At 40.6% G+C, this 23,320-nt stretch overlaps 1 protein-coding gene across 9 annotated transcripts in view; it reads right to left on the bottom strand.

Annotated features, from left to right (window-relative positions):
* LOC135240484 (synaptotagmin-like protein 5) overlaps positions 1–23,320 on the bottom strand; it is a 44,627-nt gene that overhangs the window by 2,833 nt on the left and 18,474 nt on the right. For 2 of the 9 annotated variants that reach the window (XM_064309982.1, XM_064309979.1), the window contains 15 exons: positions 14,936–15,550; positions 14,179–14,391; positions 12,993–13,108; positions 8,866–9,001; positions 8,064–8,201; positions 7,562–7,721; positions 6,531–6,660; positions 5,454–5,572; positions 4,150–4,245; positions 3,133–3,198; positions 2,592–2,770; positions 2,062–2,164; positions 1,236–1,397; positions 633–744; positions 95–230 (listed from right to left, as the gene is read on the bottom strand). In XM_064309982.1, the coding sequence (XP_064166052.1) occupies positions 95–230; positions 633–744; positions 1,236–1,397; positions 2,062–2,164; positions 2,592–2,770; positions 3,133–3,198; positions 4,150–4,245; positions 5,454–5,572; positions 6,531–6,660; positions 7,562–7,721; positions 8,064–8,201; positions 8,866–9,001; positions 12,993–13,108; positions 14,179–14,391; positions 14,936–15,054 (1,985 nt within the window). In that variant the 5' untranslated portion in view covers positions 15,055–15,550. The remainder of the gene's footprint in view (positions 1–94; positions 231–632; positions 745–1,235; positions 1,398–2,061; positions 2,165–2,591; positions 2,771–3,132; positions 3,199–4,149; positions 4,246–5,453; positions 5,573–6,530; positions 6,661–7,561; positions 7,722–8,063; positions 8,202–8,865; positions 9,002–12,992; positions 13,109–14,178; positions 14,392–14,935; positions 15,551–23,320) is intronic. The other 7 variants (XM_064309981.1, XM_064309978.1, XM_064309987.1 and 4 more) reach the window with 6 other exon arrangements.

The following is a 23,320-nucleotide window of genomic DNA, read 5'->3' as shown; positions in this document are numbered from 1 at the left end:
GTCACAAGCCGCCTTTCTATAACACCAGCTGCATACTACCACCCAAAACCGATAGAGAGCACTGTGCAATGGCTCCTGAAGTGTACCGTCTTACCCTTTTACAAATGTGTCAGACGTCCCCCCAAACTTCACAGCAGTCAGGTTCTTGGCCTCTCTGACAAGCAGCTCCACCATCCCCCCTTTGGGCAACTTGAAGCTCTTCTTCTTTCCTTTCAGAAAGCTTTTCTTTTCTTTCAAGAGCGAGATGACCCAGAAGGACAATGTAAAACCACATAGTTATGTACCTGTTACTTCTACACTATATAATACTATATGAACTGTACATCAACTGTATGCTGTACTTAAAAAAATGATATTTCTCTTGAATTTCTATTGAATCTTAAATTTGATGTACCATTAATTTGAGTCAGTGAATATTTTCACCCCACAGGCCACAAGGTACTACTGAAGACAGCAATAAGAGGAGGGGTGTAGCACTCACTGATGACACCTAATTTAGCAGTAACCTAGCCAACTTAAAACCCACCTCACCCCAGGTACATCTGTGGTGGTAGTTTGTGTCAGAGTCAATACTGGCAGTGTGTCTCATATGGAGACTCAATTTCCCAGCAGCCCCGGCTACTGCACGGTACCTTGGACCTGGTCCAGAGGCAGCATGAGGTTCTTCTCAGCAGGAATGTACCTCAGTACCACAGTCAGCTCACCCTTGTACTGCAGAACGGGGTCCACAGCTCTGACCACCTGCTCCATACAGCACACAGAAAGAATTATATTCAATGAACACATTTTATATACACTTTATATATAATGCATATACATTACCCCCCCTTGGGGATTTCAATGCTAATAAACTAAGAACTGTCATCATCAATTTTAATAATTTGATTAATTAGCTTCAGGAAATTGGTATCCCTGAAGTAAACTAATAAAGATCGATTATAATTAAAATTCCCCAAGAGAACAGTGAAGCATAATATTATAACTCAAATATATAATCAGGCTGCTGAACAACATTGCTGATACGTATAACTGAATCAGAATAATATGTACTAATTTTATGAAGTTATTGTGAATGCAACTGTACTCCCACATCCTGCTCAGAATTTAATTATCCCTAGAGGGGTAAATAAATGTGTGTTGTACTGTATTATATTGCAAAGTATCGTATTGTGATCTAATGTGTCATACTGTACATTGTTATTTTATATTGAACGGTATTTTGAGCAGGTCCATACCTTTGGCTGTAGGGAGAACCACTCCTCAACCTGGGACTCAAAGTCCCAGGAGTCAAAGGGCACCTCTGCCTCACCCAGGAAGCAGTTGCGGCCGAAGCGGTCGGAGTGCCAGACAGACAGCTGCAGGGTGCGGGTCTCCAACTGGCATCGGCTGATTACGTACTGAGGACAGACACGGGCTCAGAGGGGTTTCCACCGCCGTACCGCACCGCCAAACATCCGCTGGCACAGAGCTGAAATTTCCCTGCCTCTCAACAGACTTTCAACAGACTCAACAAATTAGAACATTTTTGGCTTCAGTGGTAGGGAGACTACTGCAATATACAGCATATTAGGAACAAGGAGATTAGTATCTGGTTGATATATAGAATCTGTGGCAAAGAGATCATGAAACGCAGACAGCTTTTGTGTGTGCTGAAGTTTCATTGGTTAGTGCTGCTGCTGAGGAAGGCCAAATGCCCCTTATAGTATATGCTAGTATCCCTGGGTTTCCATATTCTCATTTTGTACATTTATAATGATCGGACTCATGTGGTCACTCTTGTGGAAATGGAAGTAATAAACCTTAAAGCACTGCCCCTCCTCAAATGAAAGACTGCAATATTGTAATATAATCATGGGCAGGAAGGGCATGTGAGGGCTTGCAATGATAAACTGATTCAAATTATCCCTGCTAAAAATTAAAGGTTTGCAGAGAGTGATGAGATTAATATTCTTGGTATTATTGCTTGGCACCACACTATTTGTCAGTAGGTCCTTTAGCAAATCATGGCAATGACTGGACCCCTGCAGGAGTATCACAGCCAGGCCTCAAAGCAAGCCTAACCTTCAGGGTCTCATTGAACACAGGGCTGATCGTGTTGCTCTTGATGCTGGTTTTCCTCTTGCTGTGACGAGACTTGTCTGGTAGAAGGTACACCTTCACATAGCTGTGCCATATAAAAAAAGAGCTTTCAAATGACTATTTACAACAGGCTTGTTAATACCCACACTCATTACAGAACATTTACCAGACTTTTATTTGGCAGAAACTCCTTACTATGAGTCACAGTAATATAGACTAGTCTAAGAGTGCCCTAGGCTAGAGATGGTACACATGACGCAACGTTAAAGCATCAATGTAGGATTATCTATGTTAACCAAGAACCACGATGCAATTGCAAATACACTAGAAGTAGTGTTAATATAACTAGTACTGCCAATATTATATTCTCTAGCCTCCAATAGTCTCTCCTAGGTAAAAAAAAAATATAGCCAATCATTATTGAAATGTCAGAGCTGGCAGTAAACCCCAGGACAGTGTCACAGCAAATGGGAAAGTGTCAGCGACAGCGTTGAGACGGCGTTGGCTCTCACGGATCCGTGCGCTGCTTCCTGTTGTCCCCGATGGCCAGGTTTCGGCACTCCTTGACCAGGATGTTGAGCACGCCGGTCCGGTAGCTATAGGTGATGTGGAGCAGGATCTCCCCGCTGATGCTGGCATTGCCGTGGTCACCGGCCTCACTGTAGATGCTCATCATGCTGTTGAGACTGCTCTGCATTACAAGGGAAAAGTGCACCCATGTTAGAAAGAGGGAGAAGAGAAACACACTTGAAACAAGAAACAGAAACAAAAAGATCTTTTGGGAGATGGGTTTACTTTTTCATGAACAAATAAATTCTCGACCTGTGGTGAGTGAGTTAGTGAGTTAAATCAATGGTTCCCAAAACTTCCTAAAAGTCCATGACCCACTAAATGAAAAAATACATCTTATGTGACCCACCCCTTATTAGTCCAACATAACTTACATGTGCATTATATGTGCTGTAAACAAGGGTAGCAAATGTCAGTGGAAAGGTTTTTTTTAACGTGTACCACATAACCCACAATTTGGGCACCCCAGAGTGGGATGCTTACCGTCTCCGCATCCGAGTCAGGCACATTGAGATGGCTCCATTTCCGCTCCGAGCTTGGCGGAGTGTGCTGGCAGCCGGAAGAGGAGGAGGAGCAGGAGGAAAATACGAGGTGGGGGCCAAAAGGGAGGGTGGGGGAGGAGAGAGGGGAGACGATGGCGTGATGGGCAGGCTATGGCACTGGTTGCTATGGAAACATGTTAATGCAATCACCCAAGACAGAATGATGAAGAAGGAATCCCATAGATGGGAATGAATACCTGTCCTGGTTTCTCTTCAGAAAAATAACTTTTTCATTGCGAAGTGAGAAAAGTGCCAAAGCCATGGTTAAAATCTATTGTGTTAACTAAGTGTATTATGCAGTAAGTCTACTACAAAGTTTTCTCATTCCAAATTTGGAATTTCCAAATATATGGTTTGGTGAACAGGCACAGCAGTCATAAGGAAGTCACTGAACTGTTTTTCCTTGGCTACTAAGAACTCCTTGGTGGATAAAACAATCTTAGCCATTGTGAGAGCCTGAATTGTTGTAGATAAAAGTGTGCAGTGTTCCCATCTTGCTTTAAATCTGTGGCACTTCATCTAAGCAGCCCTGCCACTTACAGCACCAGGGGCTCGGGGGAAAATTGAATGACACAGGAAGCTAGTTAATCTTTCTTACTAATCGTCTTGATTGCTGGAATTGGTTTCATTAGTCACTGCCTCTGGTCATACCATTTGTATTCTTACGGACAAGTGCAGACACCTATTTCTGCTGTCCCAAATAACATTAAAACAAATATATATGATGCATTGTTGAGAAAAGTCTTCCATTATTTGTCAGTAATTACATTCTGGCACAAACAGTCCCAGGGCCACAGAGTGCACTCTCTACCCAAGATCCCCAGCAAACGCAGTAACTCACAGAGCAAACGGACTTAACCAGAAGTGACAGGTGCTTCTAATAATAAGGGCGAAGCCGCACTGCCACTCCAGGATGCAGGCTCTCGCAGCCTGTGTGGATTTTGTGGCGTGAGCTCACCATGGATAGCGCACTCGTCACGCTTCTGTCGGCCGCAGCACTGTGCGCCAGCGTCAGGGCATCAGCGTCTTCAGCTGTCTCGTTATCCGCGTATTCCTGAAGAGCAGTAAAAAATTAAAAAAATAAAACAATTTACATGGGTACATAAAAAAATCTGAAATATGGACTGAAATTATAATGGGTGCGCAGACATCAGTATTAGATAAACGATGGTTCGAGATTGAGGTGTGGATGCGTTCTGTTAACTCTCCCAGTCGTAATGTGCAAATGAACCTTAGACATCCACGGGTGGTTTCCAGCTCCTTGATAGGATCTATCGAATGCAAGGCAATTTGAAATGGCTATCTGTGTTGGATTTCTGCTGCTCTCACGAAGCCTACTGCCAGAGCTCATTACTCTGCGACCTCCACTGCAGTGTTCCTGCATATTCTATTTTTCATGGGGAAAACACATACTGGGAGCACATTAGAGGTGGATTTAAGATGAGAGTTTCCATGGTAATACATACGGCTCTGTAATAATAGATACATAGCCCTAGAGATATACTGTGTGGCCGTGAGTGTGAGTTTAAGACCTGCTCAGAACACACTGAGCAAAGAGAGATGATGAAGCATATAGTGTGAAAAGGCACCCAAGGGCGACTCTCAGAAGGTGATGACAAATGGCAATTTATCTTATAATTGAACTTTAACACGGACATTTCATGTGGAGCCCTGGGCCACTGTTCATGAAGTGTTTCAGAGTGGATCAGCTATCCCCAGTCCATATACTGACCTTACCCTTCATGAGCTAATAGGCAAAACTGATTCTAGATCGGAAATGGAAGCTGTCAAATTCAGTTTTTTTTTTAAAAACATTATGTAAAAAACCGTCGCGATCCCCAAGTGATTTGTCAGCCATACCAAGCTCATAAAGTCTGGCTGCCTAGCCCAGTTATGACCATGCTGATGTGTGGTACTTTAAGCTGATGGTTGGCACATTTGGCACATTAGACCAATCACTTAATCTGTCTCACAGTCTCAAAGAGTCATCTTAGGTTGTGATGTGAGCATGATGCTTCTTCAAAATGAAACATAAAATGACCGGAGCTGCCATATATTAGCTGTGAGTTAATAATTTGAAAAGTTTTTAATTCACAATTAATTGGTTAAAACAAGTACTTTTAAATTTAAAACAAGTCTTTTGAATGACTGACAGCCCATGTGTAGATCCACGCAGTGTGGGGTTCCTGACACCCGTCACTGGTCCCAGTAGGCTGTAGTCCTCACATGCAGTGGAACAGCGCGTTACAGCGCGTTACTCACGCCATCGTTTAACTCCCCAGGCACGGACCGACACCTCAGGCTGAGCGTGCCATCGCTGGGACCAGCACCAGGACCACCAGCACCAGGACCACCCAGGTCCACTTCAGGCTGCCTGCGGTCTGAACCAACACATGCACGCGCGTGCAGACCAGACAGACAGACACAGGCAGAAAGAGAGAGAGTTTGTTTTCCCCAATGTCTCACTCATGCTGTTCCGCATGTATTATTATTGCTAGGCCATTTTATTGAATGCACCTGTCATGAGACTAAATATGAGACACACAACAGTGACAAAATTACGTGACAAAATTGATTAAATCATTAAAGTATAAAAATGTATTTGGAAAAAAGTGCAGAATGTCCGAACATGTAACTCTACAATGCGCAAAATAAATTAAGCCCGTATTCTGGGGTTTTCAGAAACATACGTTTATAACTTTCTATTGTATAAAAGGGACAACAGGTATATTTCTATTGTGAAATATGCTAAGCAACTAATAGCTAAGAATAGCTTAACAACACTAATTAGAGTTGCCAGAAATCCCTTACATAAGTAATTGGGTGCATTAAAACACACTGATTGAATTGGAAGGGGCTTTGCAGAGGGACAAATAGACAGACTATATAACCAGCAGGAAAGGAAACTGAACTGAATTTCCATGTGTCTGCAGCCAGTGATTTTTCTCATTAGCAAGGGCTTAAAGGCTTAACCACACAGATTTCATTGTGTGGGCAGGTCTGTGTGTTACTAAATGATAGATTCATTAGCACAACATTGCAGGTCTGCTGTAAGCTTGAACTTGCATCGATAGCCAGACACACTTTACCATAAAATGCTTCCATGGAAAACAAAGCCATTTAATAAAAAATAAAAAAAATAACCAAGTTCAAGGTTCCTTGGTAATAATACAACGTATCAGACAATATTTAAAATAATTCAATTATTTAAAATGTGTATACTGTGTTTAGATTTGCAGAAACAAAAGTGAAAAACCAGAACAGAGAATAAAAAGAGGTTAACAGTGCAATCCAGGGACAGCTTAGAGTGGGTGTCACCAGCCATCACCATGGTGATACCTGAGGCCAAAGAATCTTTGGACACGGCGATAGCAGGGGTGCCAGACTCCGTCTTGCAATGCATGGTGACCATGCTGTTCAGAATGCCGTCGCTGCCATGGGAACCAGCCGTGCTCTCTGCGCCGTCCGGCTGAGGTTAGATACATCAGTGTTAAAATTGAGACCACGCCCATCCGTGAGCAGCACTACATGTACAGGAGAATCTCAGAGACGCCAGCCTTGGAGTGGCAGTCTGGCCACTCAACTGATTCACAAGGCAAGCATTAAATGAAAATTAGTCACAATTTCCATTGATAAAAAATTGTGAAATACTTCCAAATAAGGGACATGCTATTGTACTATTGCTAAAGAATACTATGTGAAAAAAAGTCAACAGTATTTGATGAAAGGACAGTTACCAAATGATGGCAGATAGTGAAATATAGCAAATCACAAAAAAAACCCAATATAGGATAAAAAATTATTAAAGTTCTAAAGTGATCCCCAATACCACTGATTTCATTTTCGGTAATTTGTGACCATTTATGGTTACAAAATAAGCTGACAATATAAAGCCAAGGCTACAGTAATACAAGTATACGATACAAGTATACAAGTAAAAATAATGTATACTTACATCACATTATGAGCACGACAGTGTTTTGAATAGCCCAATCAATGGTATCTCAGAGATTCTACAGTAGGGCTGTAATTGAACTGGTGGCTTGGTGTTCAAATGCAGCCTTCAATAGACTTAATTTTGACCCTTTTATCATTGAGAACCCAACAATAGCGCATCATTCATCGTATGTATCAGTCATTGTGACTACTATCCAGTTCATTATCTCTGGAAGTGACAGAATATCAAATAATAAGGGCATATTTTAAGAATTTGGGTGCCTTGTTTATATTCATACAACACACATCTTATGCATAGATACGTTTTATAAACAGTAGGAATACAATGTGAAACCATTTGGCCCATATACACTATTTTAAAAATCTGGCTCTATGAAAGCAGTAGTTGAAGAGCCCTGTTTTGTTGTGCAAACCCAAGAATGCTCCAGGCTGTGTACCCAGTTCCGCACCCTCCTGCTGCACCCCAAGTCTGTGCTGTGCTTGCTGGGACTGGAGGACCTCCCAATGGTTTTGGAGCGGAGGCTGTTGGGTACCGTAGGCAGCTCCGAAGTTTCCATGGCAGCATAATGCCCCCTGTTGGCCAGAGGCAGATATGACAACTTGTGCACACCTTATATGTAGCTCCACAAATCATGTAGTAAATGTTGAGAGTACCTCCTCTAATGTCTATGATTGCCGTTTTATGCTTCAATGCTTTCTATTTATTTATTAAGTATGAATTTACTTTTATTGATTTGAGGCCTGAATCAGACAGGGGTCTGAACTGGTGTGTTTTCAGAATGGTTCTGATAGCTTCAGGTTGATACTTCGTTCTCCCATCAGCACTGAAAGCACACTGACCCTCAGGACTGGTGTTTCGCACCCCTGCTTTAGGGAATTTTCTTTCCAAGCCTGTGCGCTTGAGGAATGCATCACCTGCAGGACTGGGGGGTGGAGCTTCTTCTGCAGGCGGAATGTGCACCCAGGTCAGGAGCAGAACCTGTCCTGGCCCGGCTGTCCCAATCGCTCCCCACTCTGAGTGCTGGTCGGCTGTTCCTCTTGTCTAGATCCACCCTGCAGTGAGATCACAGTGGACACTACCGTTGGTACATGGTGCCTAGTAGTTTGTTAACCTGCCCAGGGACAATAGATAAAATCAGCTCAGTAGCTAACTCCAGGACCTTTACACTACATTACATTACTTTCATACAGCAGACTCTTATCCAGAGCAATTTATGTAAACATGAATAACAGAAATGTTGCTCAATGTGCATTGTCCCTGTTATGAAATGCATGCAATAAATTGCATACATAAAGTTACCTAACCCAAAATGTTATGAAACACAAAATGATCTCAAAACACTCCCAGTTTTCATGTTGAGTGGAGTGATGGGAAGGCAAGTAGCCATATTTACATTTGCTTCTGAAGTGATCACAGTGAAGTAGGCACTTTCATGCCAAACAGCTAGCTGTCATTACCATGTACATAAATATTTCATTATTATTTATTTTAATAAAATCTAATACTTCATATAAGATGAATCCTCATCTAATGGATAATCTAATTATTTCTATATCTGATGAAACTCGACAATAAATAAAACTAAATGTTTTTACAGTGGCTTGCAAAGTTTAAATTTAGTTTGGTTGAGTGTAAAAAAAAACTTTAATGTTGATCCCTGAACCTGCATCGGTAAAGCACCGTCTATCTCACACTGCACCTAACGGGGCCCCTCACCCTTTCCTCTTTGCCATGTCCGGTGCATTTTGGGGTGTGCTCCTGCTGGACTGGGGTGCGCTCCTGCTGGACTGGGGTGTATCAACCCTCTCCTGTTCATCAGACCGGATGGTCCCATTGTCTGCCTTACCGTCACCTTGGAAAAACAAATGGGAACTAAATGAGAGAGCAACTCAGTACCTTTGCACGCACACACACACGCACGCACGCACGCACACAGAGTGCCATCAAAGTAAAAAAAATAAAAACCTGAAAATGACTTGTAGTTGCATGTTTGCAGAATAAATGAATTTGAACTTAATTTGTGAGGTCTGACAACACAGTGCATCAGATCAGTCTCGCTATAATGAAAACCAAGGAACTTCACGTATAATTTCAAGATGAAGTTTGAGGAGGCAAACAGACTGGCAATGCTTTGAGCATGGAACACTGGAGCTTTGAGGATTGTTTTTGTTCTGCCCATCATTCAGTTTACTGCTAAATATAGACTATATATATCTATATCTATATCTATATCTATATCTATATCTATATCTATAGATATAGATATAGATATAGATATAGATATAGATATAGATATAGATATAGATATAGATATAGATATGCGTGTGTGTGTGTGCGTGTGAGAGAGAGAGAGAGAAGAGAATAAATATTCTCTGAATTTTTATTGAATTATTGTAGCTCAGTTCACTATATTAATATATAATGCACTGAGTCAATACAAACACAATAAAGTCAGTGTGTTATTTTACAGGTGGCTGGGAGATAGTGCTTGGTTTGAAAAAGAAATGTGAGAAATCAACACAACTCATCTAGTATCTTTTCAACTTTTGATCTCAATATCCAAAGTCTTCCCAAAAACCAGGAGCATGTATTACAATATCTGTTTTCTCTTATCTATCAGTTCTCAGTCATTGCTCTTTCTGAGATCTGGCAAACTAAAATAGAGATAACACTGCAATTCAAAACAGTTAAATATAACTAAATTCATTATTGTTAAAAAAGAGAGCAGGTGGTCCATCTATTTGCATAGATATTCTGTCATTAGAGATGATCTCAGTCATAAACTACATCCAGCTGAGTCACTCTTCCTTGAAATCCCCTCAGCTTTCTACTTTAGTGGGACAAAAATAATTATTGATGAGTATACTGACCCCCTGACTCAGACAATTTAGTTTTTAATGATGTGATTACAGTTACCCTAAACAGAATTAACAAGGAAAGAAAATTATATTCTCTTCTTGGTGACTTCAACATCAATTCAAGAGAGACAATCATTCTTTGATGGCTGACTTCCTGAATAATATTTATTTTAACTATTACTATCATGTAATCTATAAACACACTGTTCACCAACTCCTTTGACAATATGACTAAGTCTGGCATATTGCACGCTCACTGACATTTACTACCACTTTCCTGTTCTCTGTCACACAGTAGACACTAAAAATAGAAATTAAAGCAATGTAAAAACTACCAATTGTAGAGTTTTCAGTAGTAAGAATATGGATTGCTTTGAGAGGCTGATTGATGATATTTCATGGGAAGAGCTGTATAAGCATTGCGATGTAGATCTAGCATACAAGGCTTTTAATATTTTTTCAATTCTGTTTTTAATAAAAGTTTCCCCCTAGTTCTCAAAATAAAGCCATTAATTATCAGAAAACTTGGGTTACCCTTGGTCTTCAGAAATTGGCCACAGAAAGAAAAAAAATATAGGAAATACCCATTATATTACATTACAGGCATTTAGCCGACGCTCTTATCCAGAGCGACTAACACAGCTTTTTACATAGCATTGCTTATTGCTTATTGCATCCATTTACACAGCTGGGTCTCTACTGAAGTAATGCAGGTTAAGTACTTTGCTCAAAGGTACAACAGCAGTGTCCAACCCAGTCTTTTGGTTACAAAACCAGCTCCTTACCCATTATACTAATAAAAATAAATAAATAAACAAATAAATACTTGAAATATTTAGGCCTATTAAATAAATATTCAATCTATCAAACTTATCCAGATGTATGTTAGCACAATTACTTTACTGTATGCTTGTAAACACAAGGCCAAGTTACTTGAAATAAATTAGAAAACATTGGGTAGCATTGCTCGGGAATACAGCTTGTTTGATTTGTGTGAGCTAAGATAGCCAATATTGTTTCTTGTAACTTGGCCTAATTTAGATATCAATACGTTTAATTGGCTGCCCTAGATTTTACAAGTTTGAATTAACGACTTAGAGACAGTGCCTTGTAAGTGTGAATAACGTGGCATTTTTGAACGTTGAAAACATGTTTGATTTATAACAGAATACTCAAACACTTGAATGATCATAACATCTTATATAATTAGAAATATGGATTTTGAAAGACCTACTCTACAAACATGGCTGTACTTCAATTCACTGACAAAATTCACACTGCCCTCAGCCAAAATCAATATGCTGTTGAAATATTTTTAGATTTATCCTATGCCTTCGACCAAGTTAATCATGACATACTGTTCCATAAGTTATGCCACTATGGCTTTGCTGGTGAAGCACACAAGTTGCTCCAAACCTATTTTGTAAAGAGAGAACAATTTGTGACTGCCAATGAATGGGCTTCAAATAAGTCTAGGACTACCTGTGGTGTTCCACATGGGTCTATTCTGGGACATTTATTATTCTTGTAATACATCCATGATCTTGCTGCTGCTTTCCCTCACTACTCATTGTTTTTTTTGTTGATGATACAATCTAAAAGAAAAAATCTAACAATGGTTTTCACAACAAAAAAAAAATGCTAGTCTCAGTTCAATTAAACAAGTGTCATTAACTGTAGTCCACAGTATTATAGTTGATTAAAAACTCAACTGGAAAGACCATGTTCATCATATTTGCAGTACAGTAACAAAGTCCATTGGCATGATCAGCAAAATCAGCAGATTGGTTCATCAGGCCTATCTACTAACATTGTACTATAGTTTGATTCATCCAGACCTTACCTATAGGAATATTGACTGGGCTTCCACATACAAGCCATGTTTTCAAACAGTACTGAAGCCTCAGCCCCACTGTTTAATAAAAAATCCTTAAAATCCTTTCCATATTTAACATGAATATTTATCAGACTTGCACTTCCATATACAAACAGACATACTGTCCACATTTTCTCCCCTTGCCTTGTAAAAACGTCTTTCAACTGAACTCTCAGGTACACACTTATAACACGAGAAATACAAAGAACCTCCATATCCCCATCTTCCAAACTACAATGTGTCAGTTTTCTATCAGGTGCAGATGATCATATTTATGGTATAATTACATTCACATGGAAAAATATCCACATCTCTCAGTAACTATAAATACAGACTTGTCTGTCTAACGACCCAGGTTGACTGAGCACTAAGGCTTCTCACTGACACACACACACCCACTCACTCACATTCTCACACATGGTTTCTTACTTTGTTTGCAGGATTTTTCTAGTTTTTCTTCCTCTTTATCTGCCTCCCCTTTCATCTTATATGCCTCCTTGAAGGCAGTTGCTTTTAAAATTTTTATGATTGCCTGTTTTTTTTGGTTCTTCCCTTTGTTGTTATAATTGTTTATTGTTTCACTTGATTGATTGGTACTACGTGAGGGTAATATAAGACCCTTTGGGCTTTTCTTTCTCACCTGCACAATCAGTACAGTACTGTATGTAGCTGCTGTTGTGTCTGTATGTTTGTCTTTTGAAAATAAAACTAAAACAAACATACAGTAAAATATTAAAGAGTAGGATGCAGTTAAAAGGCATGTTTTATTAATTATTAAAACCTGGAGGAGGCCAGAGAGGAATGCAAACCTTAATCCCAGCATCCTGAGAATGGAGGACCAGAGAGAGCTAGGCAGTGAAGCACTCAAGAACAAGCTAATGACCATTTTCCAGTCTGCTGGCCACACAGTACTGCAGGAGAGCTAGCATCAGAGAGAGGATGAATACATTTCTCACACTCTGTGGGTGTCTGGTGTGCTATTTCTCAAAATAGCATCACATTTAGATTTCACTCAGACCTAGAAACACATGCTAAGACCTCAGTTGTACTTGGAATAACTCATTTCCCCTAGGAAGTAAGTGATAGTGGTTGCATGGCAGAGGTCTCACCTGGGGGGCAGTACAGGATGGACTGCTTGACTACGTCACTGCTCAGGATGCTTCCCGGAGAGAATCTCTTCGACCGCTCCTCCAGAAACCACTCGCCTGTCACCACCTTCAGCTGCCTGACCATCATAGAGAACAACACCGTGTGGTTAGACAGAGCACAATAATAGCTTATGACAAAAATGCTTATCTCATTTTAGCCACTGTCACACTCACAATACAGACCATTGCTGCATTATCTGTTCTGGCAATTAGGGGCTTGTCTTGTCCACACAACCAAGAATTATCCAATATTCTAAAAGGTTGACAACATTCACACAAGATAGTGACAGTAGGCTAATTGTTGCTAGTGATGAAAAAGTCAATCATAATGGCTAGTCCTGTCATACTTTAATGTGCATGTACACTTAAGGGAACATTTCTATAACTACATGACATGGATATTTGCCAGTGACAACATGCACTGTATGGCTTGTTAGTAAGGTAGGTTATTTATTTGGGGCTCATGGCACATACTTATTTTTTGCAGTAGCTATTAGGAGGTAATGCAGCTTGATGAAAGTTTAACCAACACACATCAAGTTTTTTGTGCTCCATCCAGAAGTTATGGCTTTGTTCACACTAACATCAAATGGATCATTTGCAGTGGGTCTTGAGCCTGCATTCACACAATACCTCTAAATGGTCCAGAACGTGGCCTAGTGAGGCTGCATGTGTGAAAAGGGCGACTGGCTCCATTAATATTGTTTTGTAAGTTCACCAAGCATACCATGCACACCATTTTGACATTTAAAATGCCAAGAGCGCTTCTGTGAGAAACAGAACAATGGTCTACTGTTTGATTGCATAAGCCAACATTTTATAAGTCTGGTTTGCAAGACTGATAAGCTGGTCTTGTCCTTGTAAAGTCTAACTAAAGGCTTTTCGTCCTGGGGACATTAAAATCCCCCCTTTCAGAAAATATAAAATCAAATTTAAGGTAGTAGTTAAATGCACATATCTGCTAGCTTTTTGGAAAACAGCCTAAAGTGTCTACCACTGTGAAGGACTGTTTGTGCTTTGTTTGACTGAAGTGCATTGTCTGAATTTAAATGAAGGACACCAACAAAAAACAGCCCCCCGGTAGAATGTTATGTGAAGGAGGTGCAGGGAGCGGGGGTTAAGGGGTTGAGGGAGGAGGTGGACTCACAAGATCTTGGCGCAGACAGAGCACCTCCACCTCCCTGCGGCTGGAGAGACGCAGCAGGCCTCACAGACGCGCTGCCCACACTCCTCACACAGCTCGCCGCGGTCAAAGATCAGACCCAGGGACTTCTGGCAGCGGCCGCACTGGCGCTCACTGGCCTCCGGGAGGTGCTGAGCACCACTGTGCTTGATATCCTGCAGCTCGTTCTTCAACTTCCTAGAGTCAGGGATGGACAGCAAAGACATTAAATTGTATTTTAATACAAAATACCTCCCACACAAATGTATCTATATGCTACAGTCAGAATATTGGAGGAACAGGCTGCTTTGCGGGAGGCACTGAGGATATAAATCACACAAAAATGCTAGAATAAAGAATAATAAAGAAGAAGTGCTTTCCTTCCTCTTCAGAAAGTGATGGGGATGGAGAGACATCAAAGACACTTAAGTGCCATTGAAAACATTTTCCAAATTGATCATCTTCACTGTATACACACAGTCTCTCTCTCTCTCTCTCTCCCTCTCTCTCACACACAGAAAAACAGTTTTGCACAGGCTACTGCACTGTGGTTCTCAAAGGTCTACTACTTGTGCTAAAAATTGACCATTTAGGGACTTTAAGAATACGCATTAAAACTTATTTTTAGCTCTTTCACCCCACTCATACCATTTTAACCTAATGCACAGTATTCAGGAATGCAAACAGACCACTGACACCATTAATAGCAAATACACCATCCCCAGTGCAGGACGAAGCTCACCGCACTCTCTTCTCCTCCAGCTTCCTCAGCTTGTCATCCTTCTGAAGCACATTCAGGATCATCTCCCTTTCGTGATCCAGGAGGAAGGAAAGGTTGAGGGCCTCGGGGGTTTTATCCATCTTCCGAAATCCCAGTCAGTCCCGGCCACCGCAGAGCGGAGGAAGAAGTCAAATGAAAAGGGGACCCCTTAGGGACTGAGAGCCAGGTGGGGTAATCTCCAACGACATGACTCTGCAAGCTCCTCTGGTAGGCATAGCAGTCCTTTGCGATGTGCTGTGGTGATTTGTCCAAACATTATGACATTATTTATCTGCTTAGCAGATGCCCGTATCCAGAGTGACTTATAAAGCTTATGTTTTTACATGCTATTCATTTATCCATCTTGATATTTCACTTTAGAAATTTAGATTGGCAACCTTTTCCTGAAGTGTCACAAGTCCAGTTTCTTAACCACTCTGGTACAGTACTGCCCCTGCTCTCTGGTATCTGGTTATGATGTCATGGTCTCTCAGGCATCCTTTGGTTCACAAGCTCAGAGGAAGTCTTGCCATTTTGGAGGGGTCACCACCTTATGAACTCACATCTTCTTCAGGGAATAATCTTCAGTGGTTCTGGCTCAACACAAGCACAAAGAACACCATTATGTTAACTTGATAATTTTGTTTTGCAACAGAGATTAAATTTAGAAAAATACATATGTTATTACCAACACAGCTATTTTTCAGTAAATTCAGTTTTTTTCCCTCTGAGCCACATGAAAATGCATGTTCCTCATCCATTTTGATGTGTAAGTTGGAGGATCACTTCATCCCATTTACAATACTTTCGACAAAAAGAGCTTATGAACTTTACACTACAAGCGCAAGTTTGAGTAACCCATTCACAACCCTCACTTCAGAGTGTAAATGTCGCCAAGCTCAGAACCAATGGCACATGAATCAAAGGGGCGCACCCTCTGCATCTAAGAACAGCAGCACTTTCCTCACTTTGCACTCATATTTTTCCTTCTGCAAGACTAAACCACAAGGCTAGAGTGGCAAGCAAGGAGCTTGATTTGAGAGACAGGCCCTTCCTCTTTAAATCGAAGGCAAGACTATGTTTTTTCCGCAAGGAGCTGTCAAAATACTATTTATTATCAAATGTTTCTGTGACCTCAAGTTAAGTCATTTAGCACATGTCATTATCCAGAGAAACCAAACAAATGAAAAGAAAACAAAAAGCTATAAGCAGAGGTGTAGAATAGTGGTTATGCAGCTGGGCTTCCAACACAGAGGTGGTGGGTTCATTTCCCTGGAAAGACATTGTTGTCGTAAATGCTCAGAGTTCAGGATTTACTTAGTGAAGATGCAGTTCAAACAGGTAATTTTCAGTGTTGGGTACAAAATGGAAAGTGACTTGGCTGACATAAATGTTAGGAAGCTGTGGCTTGGAGAATGTTTTGAGAGAGAACTTTTTGTCCAGCACTTTAAAAATCTGAAATCTTTGCACTTAAACTTCAATCCCTTTCAGGTCATTGGGCTTGTGGAATGACACTATATTACCATACTGGGAACAGCAACAGTTACTTTGAACAGCAAGTATGATGAATTGCTGTTTTGCAGTAGCAGTAGGAGCAGCAGAACTAATAAACTAGTCACTCACAAATCCTCATATATGGACAGGTGTTATGGTAACATTGAGAGTTCAGCTCAGACTGCAGGTGTTAGTGATGTGGGGATGCCAGCAAAACATTACACAAGCTTACAGGCAAGTCCTCTTTCAAGGCCTCATCACAAATGGTGAAGCAAGGAAGAAATATTGATCATTTGAAGTCCCTGTTGACCTTGGCACTGTGGTTTCTCTGTGATTTGACTAATCCATATTCATTTTCTTTTCATGTTTGGTCTCCCCCTCTGTCCTGCTTACAGCTTTTCTTTTAACCTTGCACTTGCATACATTTCAGTTAATTAAGAGCTCTAGCCATTGATTTTGCAACAATCTATATGAACCATACACTGGAAATATAATTAACACATGACTGAATGCTGTTTTGTACAATGAAAAATGATTAACATATAAACTGATTGTCATGCTATCAATCTAAAAATAGATTTTGACTTTAATTTAAATCAAATTGTCCATCTTATTATGAAATTACAGTCAAATTAAACAAGATTGATAGTAAGATGGACTGTTCGCTTTAAATGAAGAAAAAACAGTCCATCTTATTATCAGTCATATTACGGTCAAAAGAAACAAGAATTACTGTAGTACATTATGAGACCATAACAGGCCTGTGCAGGTGGCCTTGAGCCCCTTTCCTTTAGACCTGGTATCAAATATGGTTCACTTTTAAAAGTAGATGTAAACAGGCGGTCTAAAAACATAGGATATATGCAAAAAGAATCTAAACTGGGCATAAAGACCCGTGGTGTAAAGGTAGCCATTGGCTGCTAATGCTGAGAGGGGGGCACAGCACTGTCAGACCTGCAATCCTGCAATCCCTTCTCCAGCTGTTACCCTCCCTGCCTTTCCCCAGTCTGAACAAAGACAAATATATGAAAGGAGGTCAGACTGTCTGCTCTCCTTAAAAAAAGAGAAAGTACAATCCTGGATGGTGTTTTGTTTTTCTCCTGAGTGACTAGTGAGGCACTACAGCCATTTATTTATGGACTGTGTTGGCTTTATTTTTATTGCAAAATGGGGGACCAGTAATCCCAAACTTATTGCCATGGTTTCCAGGAATTTTAGGACATAACGACAGAGACTCCATGCAGCATCAGAATGTCAGCCAGAAATCTGTCATGCTTGCATAATTAAAACTCACTTTTGGACCATAAAACATTGTTCTTTCCCTTTACAGTAAGATAAAAAGCCAGATAGGCTTGCATAATTTATGGGTCTTAAATTTTGCATGAAAGTACTTGAATGTAAAAGCAAAAAATTACAGAGAAGCTAAATATCAAGATTCAGTCCTGTGGTCAGGTCAGGTCAGCTGTTAGGAGAGGCAGGGGCACACCAGACGCAAAGACACAGAGAGGGAGTTGGTACCCAACTAATGCATGTGTTAGGTTATTTATTTGTTAACAAATATTTTTTCATAGAATATTCTTTGTCATGCCTGCTTTTGTAATAAAAATAAATGATGCAGGCCAAATGTCTGCTTATAACTGATGTTGCAAAGAAGGTGAGATGGCAGAGAAAGCATTCCTTAACAATTAATCTTAACAACTCAGAGAGAATATACAGAGAATATATGCATCCATGCCGAAAATAACAATAATTGACCAAACTCACCATGGACCAGAGAATCTGTAAGCAATTTTTCACATCTACAGAGAGCTAAATTACGATCAGTTCCACAATCCAGAAAAACAAATGTTGAGGGAACTGTAGGCTTTCCAGCCACTCTGAATCAGGAACAGAATTAGGCTGACTCCAGGAAACACCAACGTTTTTTCTTTGTGCATGGGCTTTGATTTCTTACTGAAGGAAGCAGAGCAACAATATTGGAGAATGCTGGACATACCCTTTGCACAACAGGGGTCGTGATGACAGCAGGGGATCAAAGAGAGAAAAAGGCAGCCAGCTACCAGGGTCAGTTTGGCTCTGGATTTACACTCACTGTCAGGATTAGCCTTTTGTCAGTGGTACTCGCCCTGGGGTACTATTACAGCAAACCGGTCGTGCTCTGCCCCTCACTCAAATCATTTCAGCAAATTTAAGAAGTGTTATGTCCTGGCCTAGGGTCAGACCGTAACAGGGTGAATGATAAGACAAACTGGTAAGGGAAATGTACTGCAAGCTGACCTGTAACTCAGGCCCCTATCTGCCTATCCAAATCTATCTGAACGCTGGCTAGTCTTCAGGGTAGGGTAGGGTTAGGCTAGGGTACTGTCATGGTTTTGGCTGATGCCACCATTTCTTTTCCTTCCTGCGCCTTTTCTTCAGTTATTACGGCCATTGGTTTTTTTATGCGCCTTTTCTTCAGTTATTACGGCCATTGAGTTGATTGAATTATACACGTGCAAATTTCCTTTTACAATTTGCACCTGTTGGTGTTCTATTTAAACCCTGAGCAAGCCGATAAGCTTTGCTTCAGTGTCACTTATGTTGCACGAGAGCCGGTATTCTGTCAAGCGAGGTAAAGGTAAAGGTAAAGGTAAAGGTAAAGGTAAAGGTAAAGGTAAAGGTAAAGGTAAAGGTAAAGGTAAAGGTAAAGGTAAAGGTAAAGGTAAAGGATTGAGCTGCGATATTGGATTGTTGTGGCTATAAAATTAGCACAACAGTCTTTAGCTTTTTTAGATTGTTGGCAACAAGTTAGTGCCACAATCTAAGCTCAGTATTCTTTCTTTAGGGTTTTACTTTTTCAGCCTCGGTTCGAGGTCTGTTTTCTTTGAGTTGCCCCGTTTTCTGCTCCGGCAGTTTTGTTTTATTTTCATACTCCTTAAGCTTTAGTTCTTTTTTACCCAGTACGTGGGTTGTGTAGAGCTTTTCTTTGGGATACTCTCCCTAAGGAGTATTGTTTTCCTTTCCCTTGTCTCTTGAGACTTTGTGGCTATTTTACCTCTGGTTAATAGCTTAAAGAACCCCCCTGTTCAGTCGCGGTTGGTCTCCCAAAACTCCAACTCCCTCACAGGTACTGGGCACGAGGCGGTTTTGAACGTTGAACTTCGGACAGTTAGCTCAGTCGGAAACTAAAAGCCCAAATAGCGTACCCCCTACGGAGTGTTAAATCTCCACCCAGAGTAGCTTCAAAAATAGAGGAAAAACACCAAAGCAAAATAACAAACATATACGGTGAGCAAAGGGCAAAACGAGAGTCGAGGTCAAACATGAACGTACAGTCAAACACAAAATCCAATCAGCAAACAAAGCGGAGAGGCACAGTGAGAATGGGAATTGAATATGAGAGCGAATGGTCAATAACACAAAATCACGGGGAAAACAAACTGGAAGGGCTAAGGCAAGAATCGGAGTTGAGGAGAATGAGTCAGTGGTCATACACGAGATCTAATCAGCAAACAAAGCAGAAGGGCTAGGCAATAATCAGAATCGAATATGAGAGTGTAGCAGTAACCACCTTTTCAGGATAGCCTGGCTGCACTGTCATTCTGTCACCACCAACCCATTATGGATGTAGTTGCAACTACTAACAGCATTAAATGTGCAAAGCACGATAGCATTAAAATGCCTGGGATTTAGACCAGAACTATTTCTTTTCCCGAAAATGTAAGGTTAGCAAGTAAGTTTTAGTGACTACTGAAGTTACCAAATTCTGAGGAGAAAAAAATAGGGTAATTCCAGCCTATATGTTAAATTAATGACATTGTGCTTTGATCAATTTCTTTCCTTGCTTCACTATGTCAATTGGACTCACATTAAAGACACAAGGCGAAATGATTTCAGCATTGGCTTTGAGTTTGTGATTCACCTTTCAGCTAATTGAAAAACCACAGTCGCAGAGTAATAAACTCATAGAGTGATCCTCTTGTGCTTCATAAGTCCAAGGTTAACAGGATGAGATGACAGCAGTGGACTGGGTTAGACCCCGAGGTACGCGCCATGTAGCTTTGCATTCTGTGCCACATGAGTGGCACTGTCCTCCATCTCTCGCTGAGCCTCAAATGCACACAGAGACCCTCAAGGCATCATTTGTTCCAGTGGAGACTACAGTCACGGATGAGGAAATCACAAGCCTTTATAATAATGGCACAGCAACAGTACCCGCAAGAAGCCATGCAATGCGTGCGCTTCTCTTAAAAATACTGAGACAGGACTTCAGCACTGCAGCAGTAGTTTGCACTGTGAGAATTCCCAAAAGTATTTCACTTTCTTGTCGGTCCAATGATGGATATAATGAAGGGAATCCGAAAAGAATGCTTTCAGATGTAAGACAACCATGCCAGAGAAGATTAATTGAAAATGATTGGACAGGAAGGTTAGGAAACCTCCAGCGCATCCGTTCTGCCTCCTTCTCCCTTCTCTGACCAATTTCCACAGTTTTAAAATTTACACTGAATGGCCTGAATTCACAATAGATTTGATAATGTGCAGATTTCCAATGTATATATTCCAAACATTCCAATGTATGTTTCCCCATTCCCTCTCAATCAAAGCCACATAAGAGAAACCCAGTAAAAACCTATATTCCTTAATGTAGCCATGCTACAGTATTTGAGAATGCTCTGTGCAAAACAAACACTTTTTGAGTCTAACTCCTATTGGATCACTCCTGCTTATTTGCACTTGGATTAGCCAAACTTGGTAAACTTCTGGGCTAAGCCACAACCTTTTCATTCCAATGTCCTAAAATGGCCTTTTTCAATTTCTGTTATATCAAATGTAAAATGGTGCACCGAACTAAAATAGCAACAGCAAAGACACGTAAAGCACACAGAGAATGGTTCAAGGTCTAGCAAGTAGAAGCTACCGGATGAGTGGAAAATAGAAGGAAGACTATTGATAATATTTCATAGAATACGCCTCAAAGTAATGTTAATGTATTATGCAATATAAAAAGCCATTCCATAGCTGTAGATTCCTACTCACAAAACAAACCATAACTTTCCTGCCTAGCACAAAAAACCTTATTTACCCATTGATGCTCAAATAAACATAAATCCCACAGTAAAGAGAAGATATTACAGTTGGTGATTACCAGATTGTTGTGCCCTTTATAATAAATTTGGCTGCATTTTGCCCATTTAATCTGGACAGGAGGCATGTCATCATTATGTGTAACCACTGTGAAACAGAGGGTCTAATGCAATTTCTGAAATAACGATATCAGATTCATCTTTTATTCATAACTCTCGTGTGGCTCCTTATCTTTGCCCTTTTTGATTATGGGCGTCTGTTTTCTCATATGAATTCTGCCAGACAACGTTCCTCTCCCATTATTCACTGTTTCATTTTGAATGCCAAGCCCTCGGGGTGGTAAGATTCAAAGAGAAAAGCTTAGGAATACCTCCACAATAAATGCAGGGCAAGAATGTTTACGCTGGATTCAATATCAGCCATGGCGTCTCTTTCAAGAGCCCACAGCAGCACATTAAATGGTCAATTCCAATCTAAACCTCCACACGGATTTTAAGCAGCAAGCATTGTTGCATAATTGTTATTTCATTTGTAGAAACTCCTGTTGAGGTCAGTTTACAAACACAGTTTTCTGCATATTACCACTTCATGTGCATGGGCGGATATTTACTGAAGTAATTACAGTGAAGTGCCTTGCAAAAAGATGCAGCTGATGCTCCCCAGCTGGGTCGTAGGCCCGGGTGCTTGAACCCGCTCCAAGGTTCTACTCAAGAACGGTATGCTAGTAATAATTGTGAGGAGAAAAATGAGAAACCCACTGTAGGAGAGGCAACATTAAAATAAATAAATAAATAAAAGAAAGAAAGTATATTGGCAGAGGCATATCATTCATATAATAAAGCAAACATGTAGCCATGCAACAAATTAATAGTTATTCTATGAGAAATGAAAATCCAGGGAAAATCATTTTGTACCACAAAAAGTTAAACCATTTCTTATCCACTTCTGTGACCTTCTAGGTAATGAGGTGGCAGGTGTCATCACTCATTCAATTGCATAGCGGCTCAGATTCACAGCCCATGCTCAAAATCCTGACATTAGGCAAGTATGGCATCGGACCAATATTTGATGGGCATCTTGGCTCATTGGCTTGGAGACAAAATGGCTGGGAAATCATCAACTGTCTTCGTGATGGTAATCATAGATGCAATTTTTTCATTAAACCCAAAGTGCATGTAAAGGGGAATGTCTGTGTTCAAGTAGGCATGTAGTGAACAGTGATTTGGCTTAAATTTGAAAATTCTCTGCACTGTATTTCCTGATTATTAAGAAAATATTCAAGATATGTAGTAAGATCATTTTTACTATGACTATTATAGCTGACTGCATAACAAACATGTAACATACATAGGCTACATATTCAACATGTCTCTGTCTGCAGCTAAATCTATGCATATGTGTAGACGTCGACTGTTATAACCATTTTCTGTTAAAGCACGTAAATCAAAATAAATGGTAGTTTATTTTCAGTTCAGATTTTGCGGAAGAAAACAGCGCTATAAATGTTGGAAGAGACGCAGCTTCGACTTCATTTCAAACACAAGCCCGCATTGCCATTTGTTAAGCTGCTCATGAACGGTACAACAAGTCCCCAGCTTCAGTGAAGTGGCAACTACCTTGCAGAAAGCCACCGAGGCCGACAATGACACCGATCTAAATCACTCCATGCCTCGCTAATGTTCACCCTCACTCCCCCACCCAGGGCAGAGGAGAAAATGCAGTCAGAGAAATCAGGGATAAAAATAAACAACCGGAAGCCTAGTCTGCACCACCACCGCTGTGCAATGCCAGGAACCCATTAAGAGC

Source organism: Anguilla rostrata, chromosome 15, assembly GCF_018555375.3.
Source record: "Anguilla rostrata isolate EN2019 chromosome 15, ASM1855537v3, whole genome shotgun sequence".
NCBI classification, from domain to species: domain Eukaryota; kingdom Metazoa; phylum Chordata; class Actinopteri; order Anguilliformes; family Anguillidae; genus Anguilla; species Anguilla rostrata.
This window is presented reverse-complemented; position numbering and strand designations above follow the sequence as displayed.